This window comes from Rana temporaria, chromosome 3, assembly GCF_905171775.1.
Source record: "Rana temporaria chromosome 3, aRanTem1.1, whole genome shotgun sequence".
Lineage (NCBI taxonomy): Eukaryota > Metazoa > Chordata > Amphibia > Anura > Ranidae > Rana > Rana temporaria.
In genome coordinates, this window is record NC_053491.1 from 384,846,882 (window position 1) to 384,868,374 (window position 21,493).

General features: G+C 46.4%; 1 protein-coding gene across 4 annotated transcripts in view; it reads right to left on the reverse strand.

Moving 5' to 3' along the window:
* Positions 1–21,493, reverse strand: part of DGKI (diacylglycerol kinase iota) — a 483,473-nt gene that overhangs the window by 330,603 nt on the left and 131,377 nt on the right. Inside the window, exon 2 of one of the 4 annotated variants that reach the window (XM_040345696.1) lies at positions 17,380–17,439. The exons of the other annotated variants lie outside the window; for them this stretch is intronic. Coding sequence (XP_040201630.1) covers positions 17,380–17,439 — 60 coding nt within the window. The remainder of the gene's footprint in view (positions 1–17,379; positions 17,440–21,493) is intronic. 4 annotated transcript variants of the gene reach the window in all.

Sequence of the window (21,493 nt, forward strand, 5' to 3'; positions counted from 1 at the left end):
CGGGTCTAAAGTGGAACTCTGCGGATTCGGGTCTAAAGCAGAACTCTGCGGATTCGGGTCTAAAGCGGAACTCTGCGGATTTCGGGTCTAAAGCGGAACTCTGCGGATTCGGGTCTAAAGCGGAACTCTGCGGATTCGGGTCTAAAGCGGAACTCTGCGGATTCGGGTCTAAAGCGGAACTCTGCGGATTCGGGTCTAAAGCGGAACTCTGCGGATTCGCATCTAAAGGGGAACTTTGCGGATCTTGATCTAAAGGGGAACTTTACAGATTTTGATCTAAAGAGGAACTTAGTGGATTTTGATCTAAAGGAGAACTTTGCGGGTTTTGATCTAAAGGGGAACTTTGCGGGTTTTGATCTAAAGGGGAACTTTGCGGGTTTTGATCTAAAGGGGAACTTTGCAGGTTTTGATCTAAAGGGGAACTTTGCAGGTTTTGATCTAAAGGGGAACTTTGCAGGTTTTGATCTAAAGGGGAACTTTGAGGATTTCGATCTAAAGGGGAACTCTGCAGATTCAGATCTAAAGAGCAACTCTTTTGACTCTGATGTAACGGGGGACTCTTGTGATTAACTCCATATGAAAATTGTCACGCACTGCTAAAGTGTTCGGGTTTGGCTTAAAGGAAAGGTGGCAACCCTAATTGGAGCTCCTAACTTTACAACAGAGTGAAGGTCAGCTCAGAAAGTACTCCTGCTCCACTTTAAGAAGGCCTGGCCTGGGACACTATGCCTCCAGGCAAAACCAAACCCACAGGCAACTGAGACAAGAAGAGTTGCCCCCTGTATATAAGTCAAGGTTTCATCTTCAAATCTGTCTGTATTTCAATTGTGCAGAAAATCGAATCAACTGCAGTACCTCTTGAGAGGCATATATATGTTCTATGCAGTAACCAGGCTACATTCCTCAGTACTACACATGGCTGAGAGCTCCATCTTCTGAGAGGCATCCCTTTAGCCACACACTTTGCACAGCTACAGTCTGTGTAGAGTGGAATAGCTGCTTGTGTTGTCTCTGATCAATGCTGTTACTGATGCTTCATGGGCTGAAAAGCCCACCACAAGTCACATGAGTGCCTTTGCTGTAAAGAATCCCTCTGTGGCAACTCAAGCAGGAAAGATTCAACTCACTTGCTACATGATAATTAATTCTGCTCAATGTCTAGTCTGCATTTAGAATTCAGATATGCCTGTTATTCCATGCAGAAGGCAAGAATACTTTTTTTTACATACAATGAGCTAGATTCACGTAGCTCAGCGTATAGTTAGGCCGGCGTAGCGCATCTCATAAGGCACCCAGACCATTATTCATAAAGGTCTGGCATCGTACGTTGCGCCGGCGTAGGGTAAATAGGCAGGCGTAAGCCCGCCTAGTTCAAATGTGGAAGGTAGTGGGCGTGTTGTATTAAAAATAGCCGTGACCCCATGTAAACTTTTCCACTAACGATCCGCGCATGCGCGCGCATGCTCAGAGATTTACGTCGCATATACTCCCTAAGATACGTCGGCTCAATGCTTTCGACGTGAACGTAACCTACGCACAGCCCCATTCACATACCACTTACGTAAACGATGTAAAATTCAACGGCTGTTCCGACGTCCATACTTTAACATTGGCTGCGCCTCATATAGCAGGGGTAGCGTTACGCCGGACGTAAGCCTTACATAAACGGCGTAGCGGGCGCAAGTACGTTCGTGAATCGGCGTATCTAGGTCATTTACATATTCTATGCGTAAATCTACGGAAGCGCCCCTAGCGGCCAGCGTAAATATGCACCCTAGATACGACAGTGTACTAACACTTACGTCGGTCGGAGGAAGATGAAATTCAGGTGTATCTAGCGCCATGAATAGCACGCATAGATACGACTTACTGACCTACTGACTTACATGGCGTATCAATAGATACGCCGACGTAAGAGCTACATGAATCTAGCTCAATGTCGCAAAACAGATCTATAGCGTTGAATTCAAAGGTCAGCTCCGCACAATACTTTCATTTTTAACTGGACAGTAAGCTGGATTCTGCCCAGCTGCTGCATCTTCTACAAAGTCAAAGATGGTGCCACGCTCCCCTGTGGTTTCTCCCTAATGTACAATAACCAATTAACTAAGAAATCCATTTGCCCGAGAGTAATGCACTCAAGATGAGAGGCATAAACTATCTTGAGAATGGAAACCAAGAAATGTAAAAACCAAATAGACAATCTAAATCACCATGCCTTCAAAATACAATGTCAGTATTGGAATGACCCTTTAATTATCCAAAGGCACTAGAACAGGGGTCTCCAAACTTTCTAAACAAAGGGCCAGTTTACTGTTCTTCAGACTTTAGGAGGGCCGGACTGTGGCCAATGGGAGTAGAAAATGTCACAACATCAGTGGCAAAAAATAATGCCCCATTGTTTGTTTCAGTGAGAGTAATTGCGCTTCATTATTAGTGTAAGTGGGAGGAATTGTGCCCCATCATTGATGTCATTGGGCCCCATTGCTGGTTTCATTGGGAGGAATTGTGCCCCATTATTGATGTCATCTGGTCCCATTGTTGGTGTAATTGGAAAGGGAATTGTGCCCGATAGTTGGTGTCAGTGGGATGAATTGTGCCCCATCTTTGGTGTCACTGGGAGGAATTGTACACCCTTCATTGGTGTGAGCTGGGGGAATGATGCCCCATTGTTGGTTTCAGTGAATGAAATAGTGCCCCAAGTGCTGGATAAAAGCAGCCAAAGCGCCACATCTGGCCCGGGGGCCGCAGTTTGGAGATCACTGCACTAGAACATCTTTCTCAACATTTTACCATTGAGGAACCCTAGAGATAATTTTCAGGTCTCAGGAAAACCTACTAAAAATTATTAAATCTACAGATCAAAGTACATTCACCATGCCACAATGATAGTTAAAGTGAAAACTTCACCCAAAAGGGGAAGTTCTGTTCTTTTGCCTCATGCCACCCTTCTCTGCCACATTTGGATGGCATTTTTTGTTTTTTGGAGGGAGAAGTTACCTAATTTTGAAAGGTACCAACTTCCATTTCCACTCATGTCGCTTGGGTGATCCGAGTAGAAGTCCCCCTTGCCCACAGCCTTCTGAGACACATCTTAGGTCCTAGAACACTGCAGAACCATGCAGAAAGCGAAGATAGGCTTGCACATGTGCAGTGAACATCTGGCTGTGAAGCCGCATGGAGTCACAGCTGGCTGCCCACAGTTAACATGCTTAGGACCGGTAAAGAAACCAGCTATGGGGGGCGTGTCCGGACGTTAACCGGGTTAGACGTGCTTCAGAGGAGCTCTGCCAAGCCTGACATAATCGGCTGCCATCCTGGGTCAATTTCCCACATCTGGCCCAAGGGACACTTCATCCCAACTCCTGGACTTACCCTGCTCTGCCCGATTGCTGTATTGGGCATTTAGACGAGCAACACACCGATACAGGCCGGGACTCCATTCCCGGGGTCCGCCGCCATCTTGAGGCCTGTGCGGCCTGCAAGGCCTCGGAGCGCACCGGGCTCGAGTGGGGCGGCCGCGGAACGGGCATCCACCCCTCCCCGTCCCGATCTCCACTGCTCTCCGGGAATCGAGGCTCCGGATCGGCCGACCACCCAGGGATTTGGGCCCCTCCGGAGGTTCCGCCACCATCTTGGGGCCTGTGAGGCCTCCGGAACCACCACGTTGGAGTGCCGCGATTGCGGGAGGAACGGCGCCCCGCTCTGTCCTTAACCACCGCTGCCTCCCCAGACCGGGGGATCACCAAGGAGGTCCCACTGCCAGGACACCCAGGACGCTTCACTTTGCAGAGGTAACCGGCGGCCATCTTTGGTCACCTATTGCCCTTCCAGCGGCCCTGATCCCCCCTCCTTCCCAGACTCAGGCCCTACAACATACAGACATTATCCCACCCGCTAGTGGGGAGACCTGGATGCCAGCCCAGAGGGTCTCCCTATCCAACACTCTATCAGCGGCCATCTTGCTACTCCCATACCTGTGGGGGGGGGGGCGGCCATCTTCCCTTCCTGTCCTCCACACGCTCTGGGGCCCTCCTGGATACTCAGCCAGGCCGCAGCATAGTGACACCCTCTGCCCCCTAGACCACCTGACGGAAGGGCTGTGGCCACAGCTCCAACGCAAGGCACGGCGGCCATCTTACTACTCCCGGACTTGGCTGACACTCGCCCCTGGCCTCGACGCACACCTTCGGCCGCAGGTCCTCCCCGGTCTGCCACGTCACTGCCTAAGCTGTATACAAGGGCAGTCATCCATCCATAAAGTGTCTGAGCAGTGCAACTGCGTCACCATTTCACCTATGGGGGTGTGCGGCTGAGGATGGCCGGCTGACGACATGCACCGCTGAGCTCTGTGCTCTCCCGACAACCGCAGGCTGTGTTCCTATCAACTCGCACCTGATCCTCTGATGGCGGCTTCCAGTTCTGCATCTAACGACCATACTGAACTGCACCAAGGCACTATCCAACGGTACATGCTACGCACATCATCACAGGACCCTCGTACGGGGAAAGACAAACTTTCGGCAAGCCGAACGCCAGGCAAAAATAAGTCACCTCCCCCACCCGCAGCGATTTCATCAGCCAGCGGGGACGGCTCGGGCCCACACCCGTCTCCTCTGATGAACCCTTCGGATCCACTATCAGGACCCGCACCGCCCCCTTCCACCAACATAGGCCCTGCCCTGGAGGAGATGCCTTTCCCGGCCTCGGGGGGCGCCCCGGGCTCCACAACCACTGCCCTGCTCTCTGCCTTCCGGTCCGATTTTGACGCCTGGGCCTCTAAACTGGAGGCTTCTCTACACGTTGAAATGACTGCCCTTAAACAACGGGTCTCTGCATCGGAGGTCACAGTTTCTGCAATATCCACCACCCAGGAAGATCACTCGGCCCGTATTACGGCGCTTGAACGTGCTTCTACAGCCCACCTTTCCCGTTTACGACAGCACCAGCTCCGAATTGAAGACGGAGAAAACCGGAGCCGCAGGAACAACATCCGGCTGCAGGGTGTCCCGGAGGCTACCTCGGGCGCTGATCTCAAACCCACTGTCATTGCTATCCTCAACCAGGTCCTGGGCAGGGAGGTTACATCCCCTATCGAATTGGACAGAGTGCATAGGGTGGGGGGCATGGGGGGCGATCGCAGGGACCGTCCTCGGGACGTCCTCTGCCGGGTACACTACTATACCCTGAAAGAAGAGATCTTACGCAAGGCCTGGCGCTTAGGCTCATTGGACTTTCACGGATCCTCCATCCACCTATACCCAGATCTCTCCCGTAACACGCTATACATGCGACGAGTGGTCCGCCCGCTGCTAGAAGTGATTCGCCAAGTTGGTGCTTCATACACCTGGGGCCACCCCTTCAGCATTAAAGTGACCCGAGATGATAACCACAAATTTGTCCTGTCAGACCCGGACCAACTTCCAGCCTTCTTCCATTTCCTGGACCAGGACCCTGTCACCGTCCCGAACTGGTTGGACCCTCCAGATGACCGCCAGCGGCTACCGGGCCCTCCTCTTCAGCGTCGACGGTACCCACAGCCTAGATCAGCGCCTTCCAGCACTAGAGAGCGGCGAGCCACGTCACCTGAGGACTGATTCGAGCTCTTTCAGTCGAAACCTGCACTGTTTTTTCCTCCCCCCCCCCTGTTTTTTTTTTTTTTTTTTTTTTTTTTTTCTTCTCTCCCTCTGACTTTTTTTTTATCCACTAGGAGGGTACAGCTCCTATCCAGGACTTCGATCAGGTTTGCCTTGAATATGTTTCTATTGCTCTGTTTTACCAAACTTTATTTTATTTTTATTTTTTCTTCCCCCCCCCCCTTTTTTTTTTTTTTTTTTTTTTAACCGTGGTCCCCTCCCGCGATCTACTGACCATAGCCCACTTTGAATGCTATTAATGATTTGACTATGTTGCTTGTCCTGAAGATCCCCCCGCGGCCCCCGACTGGTGCAATTGTGCTGGCTGGGGCCCCGGTGGGACAGATAGTAATGCCAATATTGCCTTTTCGTCTATGATGAGACCGCTCCCATGATTTCATTATACCCTCCCGGGGCTATGGGCCTGCGGGTTGGCTCGGGGGTTCCTGGCCGCAGTCCGCTGGATTGCCCTGGGGCTCCCGGGGGTCCCCCTGGTACCGGTCTTATGTGCTCCGGTGCCTTGGGGCTCATGACCCATGCCGGGCGCGGCTAACATGCGTTCGCATCGCTGTCTGGGCTAAGACGAGACAGTGATCGGGGGCTGTGCTGCCGTGGATGCTGCGGTTGGTCTGTTGGTCCCCGGGGGGCCTCTCGGGACCATTTGTGCCTCTATTTTGTCCTCACCTAGTTTCTACCTTGTTGCTGTTTTACACTTACTTCTTTATTGTTTAAGATGCCCGAAAATACCAATGATATTAGCTATATAATTTGTTTTTTCATAACTGGAAGTTGTGCATTAATTGTCATGGTTATTGGGTGTGTTACATATATGTTCTGTATGCCTGCTAAGTTGCCGGGATCACAACTCGGCTGTTCTAACCCTGTTCTCTCTCCCTAAATAGGATTGGCACAGTCCGTGCCTAACACGTGATTTTTCACGAGGTGTCCCGCTCTCTCGGGCACTAGTAGTCTTCCCTTTTTTCTTTGAGCCACTATTCCAAGGTGCTCTCTTTGATCACTCTCTCCCTCATCTCTCCTCTCCTCGTCCCTTCCTTCCTTGCTGTATTCCCTTTCCCTTCTTTCTCTCCCGTTCCCTATTCCTCCGCTCCAACCTTCCCTTATCTTCCCCCTCCCCTCCCTCCCTCCTTGTCACTCCATCATGGCCCACACAATGGTATCTCACCCCAAGCTGCAATTCTGCTCCTACAACGTTAATGGCCTCAATGTTGCCTCTAAAAGAGGCCAAATCCTTTATCAAATGCACAAACGCCAAGTCGATGTGCTTCTCCTTCAGGAGACGCATTTTCACTCCGCCTCCACCCCTTCCTGCTCCAACAGATATTTCAATAGGTGGTTCCACAGCACTAACCCAACTCAGAAGGCTAGGGGAGTGTCTGTTGCCTTTCATAAGACGCTCCCCATAGAGGTGCTTGACCAACTTTCTGACCCTCATGGAAGGTACGTTTTCGTGAAATTCCTGCTGTGGGGTACTAAATTTACGGTAGCTAACATCTATCTTCCCAATGTCAATCAAGTATCGTCCGCATTGAGCTACTTGAAGAGTCTGTCGGGATTCCTAGAGGGTAAGCTCATATTGGGAGGTGATTTTAACACCCCTCTAGAGCCACTTTTAGATTCCTCTACCTCACGATCAAGTGTCTCTTACCCTAAGCTGAGGGCACTGAAGCGAGCATTTTTCGATATGCGTCTTGTCGACGTTTGGAGAGTGCTACACCCTACATCCCGTGATTATACCCACTTCTCTCCTGTACATCACACATATAGTCGCATAGACTTTCTGATGAGTGACCACAGTTGTCTAGATTGGTCTCCTGAATGTAGCATAGACCCGATGGTCTGGTCTGACCATTCCCCTATTCACATGACGTTCTCGATCCCCTCCACTCCGGTTAGGGAGTGGACATGGCGCTTGAATGATTCGTTACTTACGACCCCGGAGTGTATACAGAGGGTCTCTGATACAATCTCTAACTTTCTCGCTGATCACGCCTCAGATACGACTGCTATGCCCTTCCAATGGGAGGCACTAAAGGCTGTACTCCGCGGAACCTTTATCCAAATGGGTGCGCGTCTGAAAAAGGAACGCTCGGCTGCCATAGAGGCAGCAGTCCAAACACTTAGAGACCTAGAAATTGAACACAAACGATCCCCGACGGTGTCAACGCTATCGGATGTATCTAGGGCGCGATCACAACTCAGAGAACTCTATGAGACCTCTGCGCGCACGTATGCGGATAAGCTCGCTTTCCATCAGTACAAGTTCCAAGATAAATGCGGTCGCTCACTGGCTCGCTGCCTACATCCAAAGGGGTCTTCTGCCTTTGTGCCCCACATTCGGGGGGCGCGAGGAGAGTTGATCACCTCACCGACTAAGATGGCTGAGGAATTCAGGGACTTTTATCAATCCCTGTACAATATTCCTGCGACCAGACCGACAGATTCCCCCTGTACTGGGGCGATTGATCAATTGTCCTACATCTCGGCTACGGCACTTCCTACATTAAATGCTGACACCATTGCTGACCTGGAAACCCCTATCACTGAGGATGAAGTCGCCAACGCCATAGCAGGTACACCGAGTGGAAAAAGCCCGGGCCCAGATGGCTTCACTCCCAAGTTCTACAAACTATTCTCGGTCCTCCTCGCGCCCTTTCTTACAAAGGTCTTTAACTCTCTGACAGGGGGCTCAGTGTTCCCTCCGCAAACACTTGAGGCCCACATCTCCCTCATTCCGAAGCCGGGCAAAGACCCTACTCTTTGCGCTAATTACAGGCCGATCTCTTTGATTGGAGTCGACCTGAAAGTCTTTGCTAAAATATTGGCTAATAGGCTACAGCCACTGTTGCCAGGGATAATACACCTGGATCAGGTGGGCTTTGTGAGTGGCCGTGAAGCTAGGGACAATACCCTTAAGACCCTTCTTCTAACCGACTATGCTCGGTCTCACGATGTTCCATTATGCCTATTGACGGTCGATGCTGAAAAGGCATTCGACCGAGTAGACTGGCAGTTCCTTCTACTATCCCTACAACAAATAGGATTGGGACCTAATATGATAGCGAGGATAATGTCCCTTTACTCTTCCCCATCTGCTAGGGTTAGGTTGAATGGCTCGCTCTCTCCGACCTTCTCTATATCTAACGGGACTAGACAAGGATGCCCACTGTCCCCTCTCCTCTACGTTCTTACAATGGAACATCTAGCCATTGCTCTACGTAATAATCCCTCGGTCCAGGGCATTACAATCGGGCCCACCCATACTAAACTCGCCCTTTTCGCGGATGATCTGCTCTTGTTCGTGACGCACCCACATACATCCTTACCCTCAGTGCTTCAGGAGTTCCAGAAATTCGGAGCAGTTAGCAATTTCAAGGTAAACTACACCAAATCGGAAATCCTTAACATATCTTTGTCCAAGTCGGAACTACAGAGACTATCAAACACCTTCTCATTCAAAACTGGCTCTTCCTCCATCAGGTACCTCGGAATCCAAATTCCGACAGACCCTTCCCAACTCTTTTCTCAGAATTTTACCCCCCTGCTTCTTAGGACCCAAGCAGATCTAACCATCTATACGTCCAAACGGCTCTCATGGCTAGGTAGAGTGAATGCCCTGAAAATGGATGTTCTCCCCAGGTTCCTATATTTGTTTCAAACCATTCCTATTCATATTCCTAATTCGTACTTCAAGAAGCTGCGCCGGTTGTTCTCCAAATTCATTTGGAACGCTGCCCGTCCCAGGATACGATACGAAACATTATCTCTTCCGAAGGTTAGGGGGGGAGCTGGAGCCCCAGACGCCTCCTTGTACCACAAGGCTGCGGTGCTCACTCGTATACTGGACTGGTTCCATCACTCATCAACCAAGCTATGGGTTCAGTTGGAAAGCCACATGAACCCTGTTGAACTCTCCGCTCTCCCGTGGACCTCACCCACGATTCGAGGGAGTTCGGGCCCTCTCGGTGACCTTACCCTTCAAACGATCCAGATTTGGGATCGCCTACGATCTAGGAGGGGCTTGTCGAATCATATGGGACCCATGACTCCCTTCTTCGGGACCCCAGCCTTTCCGCCGGCCATGTCCGCAACGAGATTCGGACCGTGGCGAAAGGAGGACCATGGGAGACTTGCCCAGGTCCTTCGTGCAGACCCCACCCTGAGGACTGATACCCCGACCGATCCGACCTCCCGACACCCCACGCAGTGGCTTCTGAGGCAACAGATTACCTCTTACATTCGAACTTTCCCATCCATTCCGGACATCCTTGCTGAACCATCAGAGTTTGAGGCGCTGCTTCTGCAGGCGGATCCTCCAACGCATGTGGTATCTCAGCTCTACTCCCTGTTACTCAATATCTTCTCCCCTGACCCCCCGCCGTTTACAGCGGCCTGGGAAACGGACCTTCGTCACTCTATCTCCCTTATTGACTGGAAGAAGTGCTTTGTCCTGACTCACAAACTATCCCTGGCCACTAAGACCCAAGAGAAGGGGTTCAAGTTGCTAACGAGATGGTACAGGTGCCCGACAACTATCCATCATTTCAATTCGGCAGTGCCGGATACCTGCTGGCGGTGTCTTAAATCCCGGGGAACCATGCTCCACATCTGGTGGGAATGCCCTCCTGTGCAGAGATTCTGGCAGCGGATTTTCGAACTGTACTGCACACTGATGTCGACCTCTATCCACCCTTCTCCTGAGATGGCCCTCTTATCTATACTTCCTGGCACGTTCAAATCCATCAAAAATGACGTACTACGTCACTTCCTGGCGGCGGCCAGAGTGGTGATCCCCCGTCATTGGAGATCGGCAACCATGCCTTCCATGGGAGACTGGGCTGTGGAGGTGGACCGCATAAGGGACCTTGAGCGTTTGTTGGCGGAGGAAGGTGGTAAAAGTGAGCAGTTTTCTCTCACCTGGACTTCATGGTCCATGTTCCGATACTCTTCTGAGTTTCTATCTTGGGCCGAGCGTGGCATGGAGGATGTGACCCTGACGCCATGATGGAGTGACCCTTGTCTCTTGATTCTTGTCCCCTGTCTCTTTGCCCCCTCTTTGTATCTGTCCCTGCTTCCTGTCCTTTTCTTGATCTCTAACTACTGCCTTAAGACTTCATAGAGCTAACGTATCGTGACCCCGACCACCTATGGCTATTTACCCATCGTGAGACCCCACGGGTCTTATTTTACTTCCAGATTCGTGTATATTCTCTCCCAATCTACCACGGGTGATGCAACACTGAACCCCTCACCTTTGTGAGGCTGGTAGATACAGCTATTGCTTATGCCATTTTCCGGGAGATTGCTCAATCGTACGGCCATATAGTGGTCCACACACACATGCTCCTAATTTTTTTTTTTTTTTTTTTTTTTTCTCTCTCTTTTCTTGTTCTTTTCCCTTTTTCCACGTCATGTAGACATGTTTTCACTATACCAAATATAATGTTTACGATTATTGTACTTGCTTTTACTGAATGTAATGTTTGAGACGCTATTTGTCTTTATGTTTCTTCTTTTTTCTGAATAAAATAAGATTGAATTAAGAAACCAGCTATGGTGAGGGTAGTGCTGAATCCTTGTGCAGGTGAGCGTCTGTTTATTAAAAGTAAGCAGCTACAGTTTTTGTAGCTGCTGACTTTAAATTTTTGCACACCTGACAGAAGCTCCTCTTTAAGCAGGGTTCACACATATGTAAATTGGATGCGGGTTCCCAGCTTTCAATTTTCATGACAGGAGAGTGTGACTGACTCTCAGTGGAGCCGGGTCACACAGCTCCGGGCGGCCGTGGTCCTCATTTAAAAAGGTTCCTGTGCGTCTTTGGTTCCGATTCAGGTGTGAGTTCAGGCAAAAATTCAGACCTGATTGGCACTTGAATCGATGAACAGACACGTACCGGACCCCCTGCTGTGAGCCGCGGTTGCAGCATATGTGAGCCTGGCCTCAATCAGAGAGGGGCAACCTTTCACTGGTAAGAATTATCTTAACATTGGTGATCAGTTGGAGGAAGCCCCCCACAGACAGGTAACATGATCATTGGTATTAGTGAGTACAGTACTTACATGAGAAAGGAGAGCATAAGCTCTACTGGTCCCATGCAACTGACTCTTCCAAGTGGCATTGGTGTCAGAACTATGCAGGCATTGTTATGCCCCGTACACACGATCTGAACATCTTACAAAAAATACCACTTTTGGCGCGATCGTACAATAATCGGATCGTTAGTAAAGAGCTTATGAGAGCCGATCACGACAGTTCATCCGATATTATTTTATTGGACATGCAATAATTTCTTGTACAATACCAGATCATACTATTTTCGTTTAATCAGTACAGTTGTCGTCTGAAAATACAATACAAATACACTACAACACATGACCAGGGCCATCTTTTCCATTGGGCACGCTGGGAAGTTGCCCGGGGGCCCCACTTGCCTGGGGGGCCCCACCTGCTGCCCAGCAACCCCAGTAAAAAATTGTGGAGAGTGACGGGTTAGAACTGCCCATGCCCAGTTTGCTGAAATCACAGAGAAGATCAGATCCTCCACGAGTGCGGGGGGTTGCTGATGTAAGGGGGGAGTGAATGCAAAAATGTAAGGGGGCACTGATATAAAGGTTCCCCCTCCTATAATAGTGACCCCCCTTACCTTAGTGTATTTACTCTATGGAAGGTGGTCTCTGGTCACCAGAGTGCCCCCCACATCAGAGTTCCCCTTTACATCAGAGTCTGCAGGATTCCCCCTTACAATGCTAGGGGGAATGCAAGGGGGAACCCTGATGTAAGTGGGAAAGAGAAAGCAGTGGACTCTGATATAAGGTGGTCTCTGGTCACCAGAGCCCCCCTCCACATCAGAGTTCCCCCCTTAGATTATGATCTGCAGCGTTCCCCTTTACAGTAAAGTCCCCTTTCACTGTAAGGGGGAATCCTGCAGACTCTGATGTAAGAGGAAACTCTGTGCTGGCTGGGTTATAGTAACCTGGCCTTCATGTCAATGAAGACATTTTTTTTGTTTTTTACTTTTGTTTAACTTAAACACATTGCTAATAGCACTAGCTATATGTTTATGGTTTAAATACTGACATTTGCATTGTTCGGCACTGAAAACTGTAATTTTAGGTACTTTTTTTGCAGTGGCAGTAAAAAATGTGGTTCTGCCAATAAATTTTATGATTTTTGTCAGTAAATTCTCGTGCAGGATTGTGTAGACAGGGCCCCGGTGCACTGTATTGCCCGGGGGCCTATAATGCTCTTAAGATGACACTGCACATGACACCGATTTTTTATTCTGTCGTACGAGAATTTTCGTAACTTTAGTACACTCTTCAGGTTCGATATACGACTAGCATGCAAAAAAAAAAAAAACGGGCAATCTGTCGTCCGATTTTCGGATCGTGTGTACGGGGCATTAGGCAGGAGATCAATCCACTACCCACTGCTCAAGGAACCCCTAACAACCTTTGGAGGAACCCCGAGGTTACACAGAACTCGGGTTAAGATAGCCTGCGCTAAAATATATCTAAATGTAACATATATATATATAGATATACTGTAAATAGTATACAATTATTTCTATTAGGATAAATATATGTACTAGGCATGTGCAATTTTTTAAGTTACGAATACGTTTTCCGTCAATTTTCGTTATTTTAGTTGATTCGTTAACATACGAATGAACGAACGGTTTAGCGCAATTAAGAACGAATAACGATATTTTCAAAATAACAAATATGAAAAAAATAGATACGAAAGAAGAAAGAAACGAAAACATAGAAACAACGAAAATACCGAACCCAAAAAAAATAATAATTACGAAAAACAAAATGAACGAAAATGCAAACCTACTAATATTCGAAGACCGAAAAGAAAACAACCGAAATACCGAACAAAGAATAAAAAACGAAAATCAAAACTAACGAAAAACAAATTACGAATCTTCGTAAAACGGAAATGAAAACAACGAAAATACGAAATAATGTAAATTAGCTTTCGTTAGTACTGAAATATTTCTGGACATTGACCAATAGCCACTGAGCGCTGTCCCTTTCCTCTGAAGAGGTTTGTTACTTCCCCCAATGAGCTTCTTTCTCATTACCTCCTGGCTCCTTGTGTCTTTTTCTGTGTTAGACTGCAGTGCATCTAATTTCTAGATTTGTATTTCTAATATCTGACATATTTTAGTTTTCTTCTACGTCAGACTTCATTCTAGACAGGGTGAGTGTGCTAACTAAGACAGTCAAGTCAATCACAGTAAAGTACGAATTACAAAATTACGACGAGTAGTGTGTCGAATAAACGTAAAATGTATTCTAACAGAATTACGAATGCAATAAAATCTACAAAAGTACGTTTTTACGGTCAAAGGAAATTAGACACGAAAATACGAATGATCATAAAGCAACGAAAATATATTTCTTACGAAAATACGAACGCGGCATGATGGAAAATATAATGTAAATACGAATAGCAAAACAACGAAAATTAAACTAACGTAAAAACGAAGGAAAGAATAAAATCATTTTAAAAATACGAAAGCGGCAGAATACAAAATATAACGAAAATACTAATCTCGATTCAACGAAAAATAAACTAACAGAAAAAAACGGAAACGGAAAAAAATACTAAAGAGTACGAATACGATAACTAACGTCTTACGAAATTACGACTCGTTACGAATCACGATAAACGAACAGAAACGAAACAGAAATAAATGAAAATTTGTCTAACATGTACTGTATATATAAAAAATGGTAAAATAAACAAATTCCCTTTAAAAACAAACCTGCAGCGCAGCGCTGTATTTATAGAAATATGAATGTGTTTGCAAACATTTTCACTCCAGGTGACACCACAGATAAAATATACTAGACCAGTCAAGTGTGTAAACAAGGTAATCTTGGGCGACACTATATTTTTCCACTGTCCCTGCCAAGTGATCAGTGCGGGGGTGGGGGGAGCGATGTTCCCAGTCTGGCTAGCGATTCTGATGCTGCAAATGAAGTGACACTTTCTGCTTCTATCTGGGGATCTTGCCCCTGTCCGCAGAGAAACCCAGCTTTTCTGCAAAATGCTCCCTGTCTGCTCGCGGGCCAGATCTGATTACTCACTGACAAGCTGTGGTTAGGTTTAGTCATCCTGGCTTCTGAAAAAGCAATATGATGGAAGTGTTACAGCAAACAAAACTTAACCCCTTCTGCTTGGCTTTGGGAATCACGCACAAATAAAATAGCAACATAATAAGGAAATTACTCCTTAATTGTGTTTTTATTCTCCGCCACACTGAGCACAGTGGTACAATACCGACATGGAAGTTAGAGAACAGAGCAAGATCAAATAATAACAACATCTGAATGTTATGTAAATACCGCTACATGAATATAAGAATACAAAGGGGCCACACTGTTTGTGTTTAGTACATACTCTGGTGCTCAGGGTGAGCTGTGCTGCTGAGTCTCCATTGGCAGAGTTAAAGGGGTTGTAAAGGTTTGTTTTTTATTTCATAAATAGGTTCCTTTAAAGCGGAGGTTCACCCTAAAAAACATCTATATACCATTACATCCAGCATACTTCCGACATGTACAGTATGCTGGTTTTTTTTTTTCCTTTTTTGACGTACATACCGTTTTATTGTTATTTTCCCCCCGGCTTCCGGGTTCTAGGTTCCCGCGGGACTGGGCGTTCCTATTCAGAGGTTAGATGATTGACGTCTGGTGAAAAACTTTCCCTGGTGCATAAGGCGCGTCACCAGTTTTCCGTAACTAGCCGACCTGCGAGTCGGCTCTATACGGCGCTATACGGCGCCTGCGCCCGCCGTGTAGAGCTGACTGTGCAGGCGCCATATAGAGCCGACTCGCAGGTCGGCTAGTTACGGAAAACTGGTGACGCGCCTTATGCGCCAGGGGAAAGTTTTTCACCAGACGTTAATCATCTAACCTCTGAATAGGAACACCCAGTCCCGCGGGAGCCAGAACCCGGAAGCCGGGGGGAAAATAACAATAAAACGGTATGTACGGCAAAAAAAAAAAAAAAACAGCATACTGTAGATGACGGAAGTATGCTGGATGTAATGGTATATAATTGTTTTAGGGTGAACCTCCGCTTTAAGCTAGTGCATTGTTGGTTGACTTACCTTTCCCTTCGATTTCCCTTCTAAATGTTTTTTTTCCTTGTCTGAATTTCTCACTTCCTGTTTCTCCTCAGTAAGCTTGCCCCCATCATCCGAGCGGTGGTTAGTCAGCCAGAACAGCTTACTGAGTAACAGGAAGTGAGAAATTCAGACAAAGGAAAAAAAACATTTAGAAGGGAAATCGAAGGAAAATGTAAGTGAACCAACAATGCACTAGCTTAAAGGAACCTATTTAGAAAATAAAAAACTGACCTTTACAACCCTTTTAAGCAGGAAGAGCTAAGCATGTTTAGTCACTGATGGAGAGGAGAAGAGCTTGCATTTTGAGCCATTGCTGGGAGGGGGGGCAGATGAAGTTGAGTTGGTGAGTTGCTATTGATGGGAAAGGAAAGTAAGTTGGTGAGTTGCTATTGATGGGAAAGGAAGGTGAGTTGAGCTTGTGAGTCACTGCTTGTAGAGTAAGCAGGAGGAGTCAGGCTGCTGAATCACTTCTGGGAGGGCTGAGCTTCTGAGTCACTGCTGGGAGGGGGAGCAAGAAGAACTGAGCTTCTGAGTCACTTCTGGGAGGATGAGCAGGGAAAGCCGAGCTGCTGAGATGGAAGGGAGGGCAGGAGGGACCTGAGCTTCAGGGGGGGGGCAGGGTGAGCTGAGCTGCTAAGTTCAGACGGGGTATCAGGGTGACGTAAGCTGCTTAGTCACTGCAGGAAGGTGGGGGCAAGGTGAGCTGAGCTGCTAAAGCCTAGTACACATGAACCACATGGGCTAGTTCAATAAAAAACGGCCAACATTCGGCCCTTGTGCAAGGACGCCGGAGGAAAACCATCAGCTGATCGGCTCCCGATCACCGTCTCAGCCAATGGCTGAGAGTGCTGACCAGAGTGTTTTGACAGGACAAAAGAACAGCAGGGGAGATTGCAGTACTAATGTTGGATCCCGATGTGTTGAATGATAAAAAAAAACTAGTGGTGTGTACCAGGCTTTAGTAACTACTTAGGAATGGGGGGGGGGGGGTCACTACTGAGCTGGAAGGGCTGAGCTGCTAAGTAACTGCTAAGAGAGAGAGAGCAGGAAGAGCTAAGATGCTTAGTCACTGCTAGGAGGGGAAGAGCTGAGCTGCTGACTGTTGAAAAGGAGGAGAAAGGTTTATCTGCTGAATCACTGCTATGAGGGAGACCTGAGCTGCTGAGAGAACCATTAAGACAATGTTTGCACTTCTGCTATGTATTACTCCACAGTACAATAGGCTACAGAGGTCACATGAGTTTGTTTTAAGGCTCAATTACTTTTTGTTCTATAAATTGAAATACTTGAATGTCCATAGTCAAACCACGAGGGCAATAAGAGGTGCAAGGCTGTATTGGTGGTTTACCAGATTGGAATGAAGGATGGCTAAAAAGATAGGGTTATACCCATTCTGATACCTCTTACCACCCACCCAAATTCTTCCCTAATTTATTAGATCTCAGTAGCCCTTATGGACACTGAATGACATCACAGTGATCATACTGATCAGCTCAGTGTACAGTACACCAAGATACACTGCTAACATGGGACAAAAAGAAAAAGGGAAGACACGCCCTTAAAGTTCTTGATTTTGCCCATTACCTTTCTGGTTTTGGAACCCTAGACGGACACGCTGTGCCTGGGCCTGAACTTGTATAAGCCCTGAAGAGAAGAAAAAAGGAATTATCCAGTGACAGCAGGTATGAGAATTGTTTGACTGCTACACACTGTTACAATATTCACTCAACCACTGTGTCTATTAATTATTATGTCTGCTTGCACCAACAGCCAGCAATCACATTCCTCTTCCAAATGTTGCAGTGCAGGCTGCAAAGTGAAAGTAGACACGTCATTAGTTACTATGGGCATCACAGACATGTTTCCTCTATTCAATAACAAATATTAGTATATGGAGAGGAAGACCATATAAGAAACAGTGTCTGCTTCCATGTATATGCATATTAAAAATTTAGAACATGCTCTATTTTATCTCGTCGTTTTTCACGTCGTCGTTTTTCTCGTCGTGAAAACGGACGTGTGTACGCTTTAATGATGGGGAAAAAAATGCGCATGCTCAGAAGCAAGTTATGAGACGGGAAATTAGCATAATCAGCCCAAAGGGTGGCGCCATTCGAATAGAACTTCCCCTTTATAGTGCCGTTGTACGTGTTGTACGTCACCGCGCTTTGCTCTTTATCACGATCGTGTGTATGCAAGGCAGGCTTGAGAGGAATCACGTCGAGAAAAACTTCTCCATGACATGAAAATTGGTCGTGTGTACGCGGCTTGTTCGCAGTCATTTTTAGTGCATCTCAAAAAGCCAGAGTAAAGTCTATATCAAAACGTAGGTTAAGCTGATTACAGAACAAGACTCTTATTACATACCTCTCTAGGGGGGTAACATTTACAGTATTTGGTCTTTCCAAGAGCTACAGCCTCTGGTATAATCTACAGCACCCGACACTTCCAGGTGTGTCAGATTCCTGTGTCAGACTTAGCACCCGTCAGAGGGGTTCGAGTTAAAGTCTACTTTTAGCATGTTTTTTCATTTTTGGGGGGTGATGATCAAGTCAATTTAAAGCAAATCTTAACTTTTCCAATACTACGAGGCACCAGAGGAAAGCTTTATCTCCACCTCTGACAAAAATCTCTACCTTTCAGTATTGTGGCTTGACCCCTGCCTCCCCATAATGTAGTAAATCTCCACGTCCCAGCGCAGTCACATAGGAGTGGGAAAGTAGTTAGATGCTCTGGTGGCAGATGGAGCAGAGAAGGGAAGGAGAGGACACATACCCACCCATACCTAATATGGTGAATGATTAATATAACATTAAAGTGTATGTATAGCCAAAACATTTTTTTCTTAGTAACATAAGGTTAGAATCTCTGCTAGTTCTCTATTGCTGTCTGTGTCCTCACTGGAGAGATTCATCCTCCAAAAAGCAATAAGAACAACATTTTAAAGTTGTCACCTCAACAGGATATTAGGTCCCAATTACCTCTTTATAGTGCACATTATGATGCACAATAACGTGCATTGTGTTTAAGAAGCCAATTTAAAATAAACGGACTGTTAAGACACCCAGATGAGATTCAAAAAGCACAAGACCCTCATTGTTCTAATGCAATGCACTGCAACACACTACCATGAGTTGCAGTGCGCTACAATGCAGGGGTGTTGCCTTGGTGCGATCAGGTACCATTCAAAATTAATGGCACCGCAATATAGCAAAGCATGTTACATGTGTTGTGGTAAGGCATGTAATATGACAATTCAGTGAGGATGGGTTTGTCATGCTGATCCAATTTTTCTCAAAACCTGTCACTGACCCAGAACATATTAGCAGCCAGTGACTTAAGAACTGGACTACAAAATTACTCAAATCATTGACTAATGCTGGTAGTGGCATCAGAATACAAAAGCCGTCAGGGGTAGGCATGTGCAAAAGGGAAAAATGTGTTTCGTTTCAATTCGTTATTTAATTAATTTCGTTAAGTTAGATTCGTTACATGTGTTAAATTCGTTTTCGGAATTCGTTCGTTTTCGACCGAATTTAGAAAAATACGGTCGAATTCTAAAATATTTCGACCGGATTCGAAAACAAATAGTCTATTTTCGAATAGAATTTATTTTCGAATTCAATTCGAATTTTTTTTTTTTTTTTCGAATTCCGATCGAATTTATTTTTTATTTTTTATTTTTTATTTCGATCGAATTTCGTCCGCGGGTTTTCGATTCGGAATCGAAAACGTTTGTTCGGATTCGGTAAATTCATTAATATTGCAATTCGGGAATTCGTATGCATCCGAAATGTCCGAATAATGAAAAATTTGTCCGAATTTCGATTCGGAACGAAACGAAATGCACATGCCTAGTCAGGGGAGATTCCTCCATCCACACTGGCCCCCTGGGCTAAAATCTTAACTTGTATGGCTGGCTGGGCTGGCAGGACAACCAGGCAACTACCATTTTCAGCAAAAACAGCAATCACAGCGCCCATACCTCTCTTTCCAGATTTGTTTACCATAAAAATTATTGTACGATATATATATATATATTTTTTTATGGTTGAACTTGGACTTGTGTCTTCAACCTGACTAAATATATAATGCAGAATCTATAATCCTAATATTGAGAAATCTGTCCTGGCTGTCATGTCCGATTTAAAACACATCCACCTTTTGTATGGGGTTACAATAAGATCTGTGTCCTGTCCTTCCCAACACATAGAGACACTTCTGAGAGAGGGATGAAAAGTTTCCTGCAATGCAGTGATACCACACAACACTGGGATCAGCTGTCACTGCCCTGTGCCCGCTTCCGGCAGCTGTGACATTGCAAGCATTCCCGGAAAGCGGAGTGACAGCTGCCGGATCAGGGCCCTTACATGATTCCTATGAATAAGACATATGTATCTCCACAGTGTCTGGAGGACTTAATAAATCAGACTGCCTAGAACAATGTTAAGGCGTTTAGCAATATGTTCTATATATGAGTGCTGTTTTTCAAACCCAGAAGAGAACTCCAGCCAAAACGTAGTTAAAGATAGATTGGGAAAGGATCAGGATGTCTGCTGGGTTTTTAATTGCTGTCTTTGTGTTGGAACGATATCCCACCATTTCCTGCCCGAGAGGCACAGCAGGAAGTAAGGAAATTTCCCTGCCAGGGGCACAGCAACAAAAACCTAATAGTAATTCTAATAATTACTCACAAAATGAATACTTAAAAAAAAAAAATTTAAATGGACTATACCGCGTATTGCAATTTTTCTCTCTAATTTCCAGTCTGGGGAAACCTTTGTCACCACCACATTGAGTGAAAAATCTAACAGACCCCTGCAAAGCCAGAAACCTGACGGGTTTCTGACGGCTATGCATTCTATCCATTACTGAAAAAAAAAATTGACTGAATATACACTATAAGGTCAAAACAAAATGATTCCCCCCGGGACTTTAAATGAAGTGGCAGGAGGGGTTGTGGGTCCCCATACTCACCACTTAGCTTGACCATGGCTACAAATGTGCGGCCCCAAGACGGCAGAAGCAGGTGCCTCACCTGGGAGCTGAGGGGGCGGAGTCAAACATGGCGGTGAGGCACCTGCTGCTGCCGTCTTGGGGCCGCACATTTGTAATCATGGTCAAGCTCAGTGGTGAGTATGGGGACCCACAACCACTCCTGCCCTGTGCCTTTTACGACCAATACTATACCAGATTGCCAAACATATATATTTTTTTATCCTAGGTACAGTGTTACACACCCCTGAAGAGCAAGCTGGATCTGGTGAAACTAGGCTAGTTGGGTTGTACGATGCCCGTGTACTCTGTCCACTATTATACTTGTGTACTAATATTTACTGTCTATGTATTGTTTCAATTGGCAATTGTTGGTGTTATGTATGTAACAATGTTACTTTACACATGTAAACAATTTTACTTGAATACATTTTATACTATACAATTACTGTTATTTTTACTGGCGGAAACGTTACCCACTTCATTTAAAGTCCCGGGGCGAATCTTTTTGTTTTGACTTTATGTAACAGGGATGGAAGTGGGTCACTGGGGACACCAGACCTTTCCTCTTTTTTCGAATATACACTATAAAGTGGAACTAAGCTCTTATTTTAAAAACATTGCTGGCAGGCAGGATTTTATTGCAGGCAGCGTTGGGGTTGATTTACTAAAGGCTAAAGGCAAATAGCTTGTTAGCTTTGCA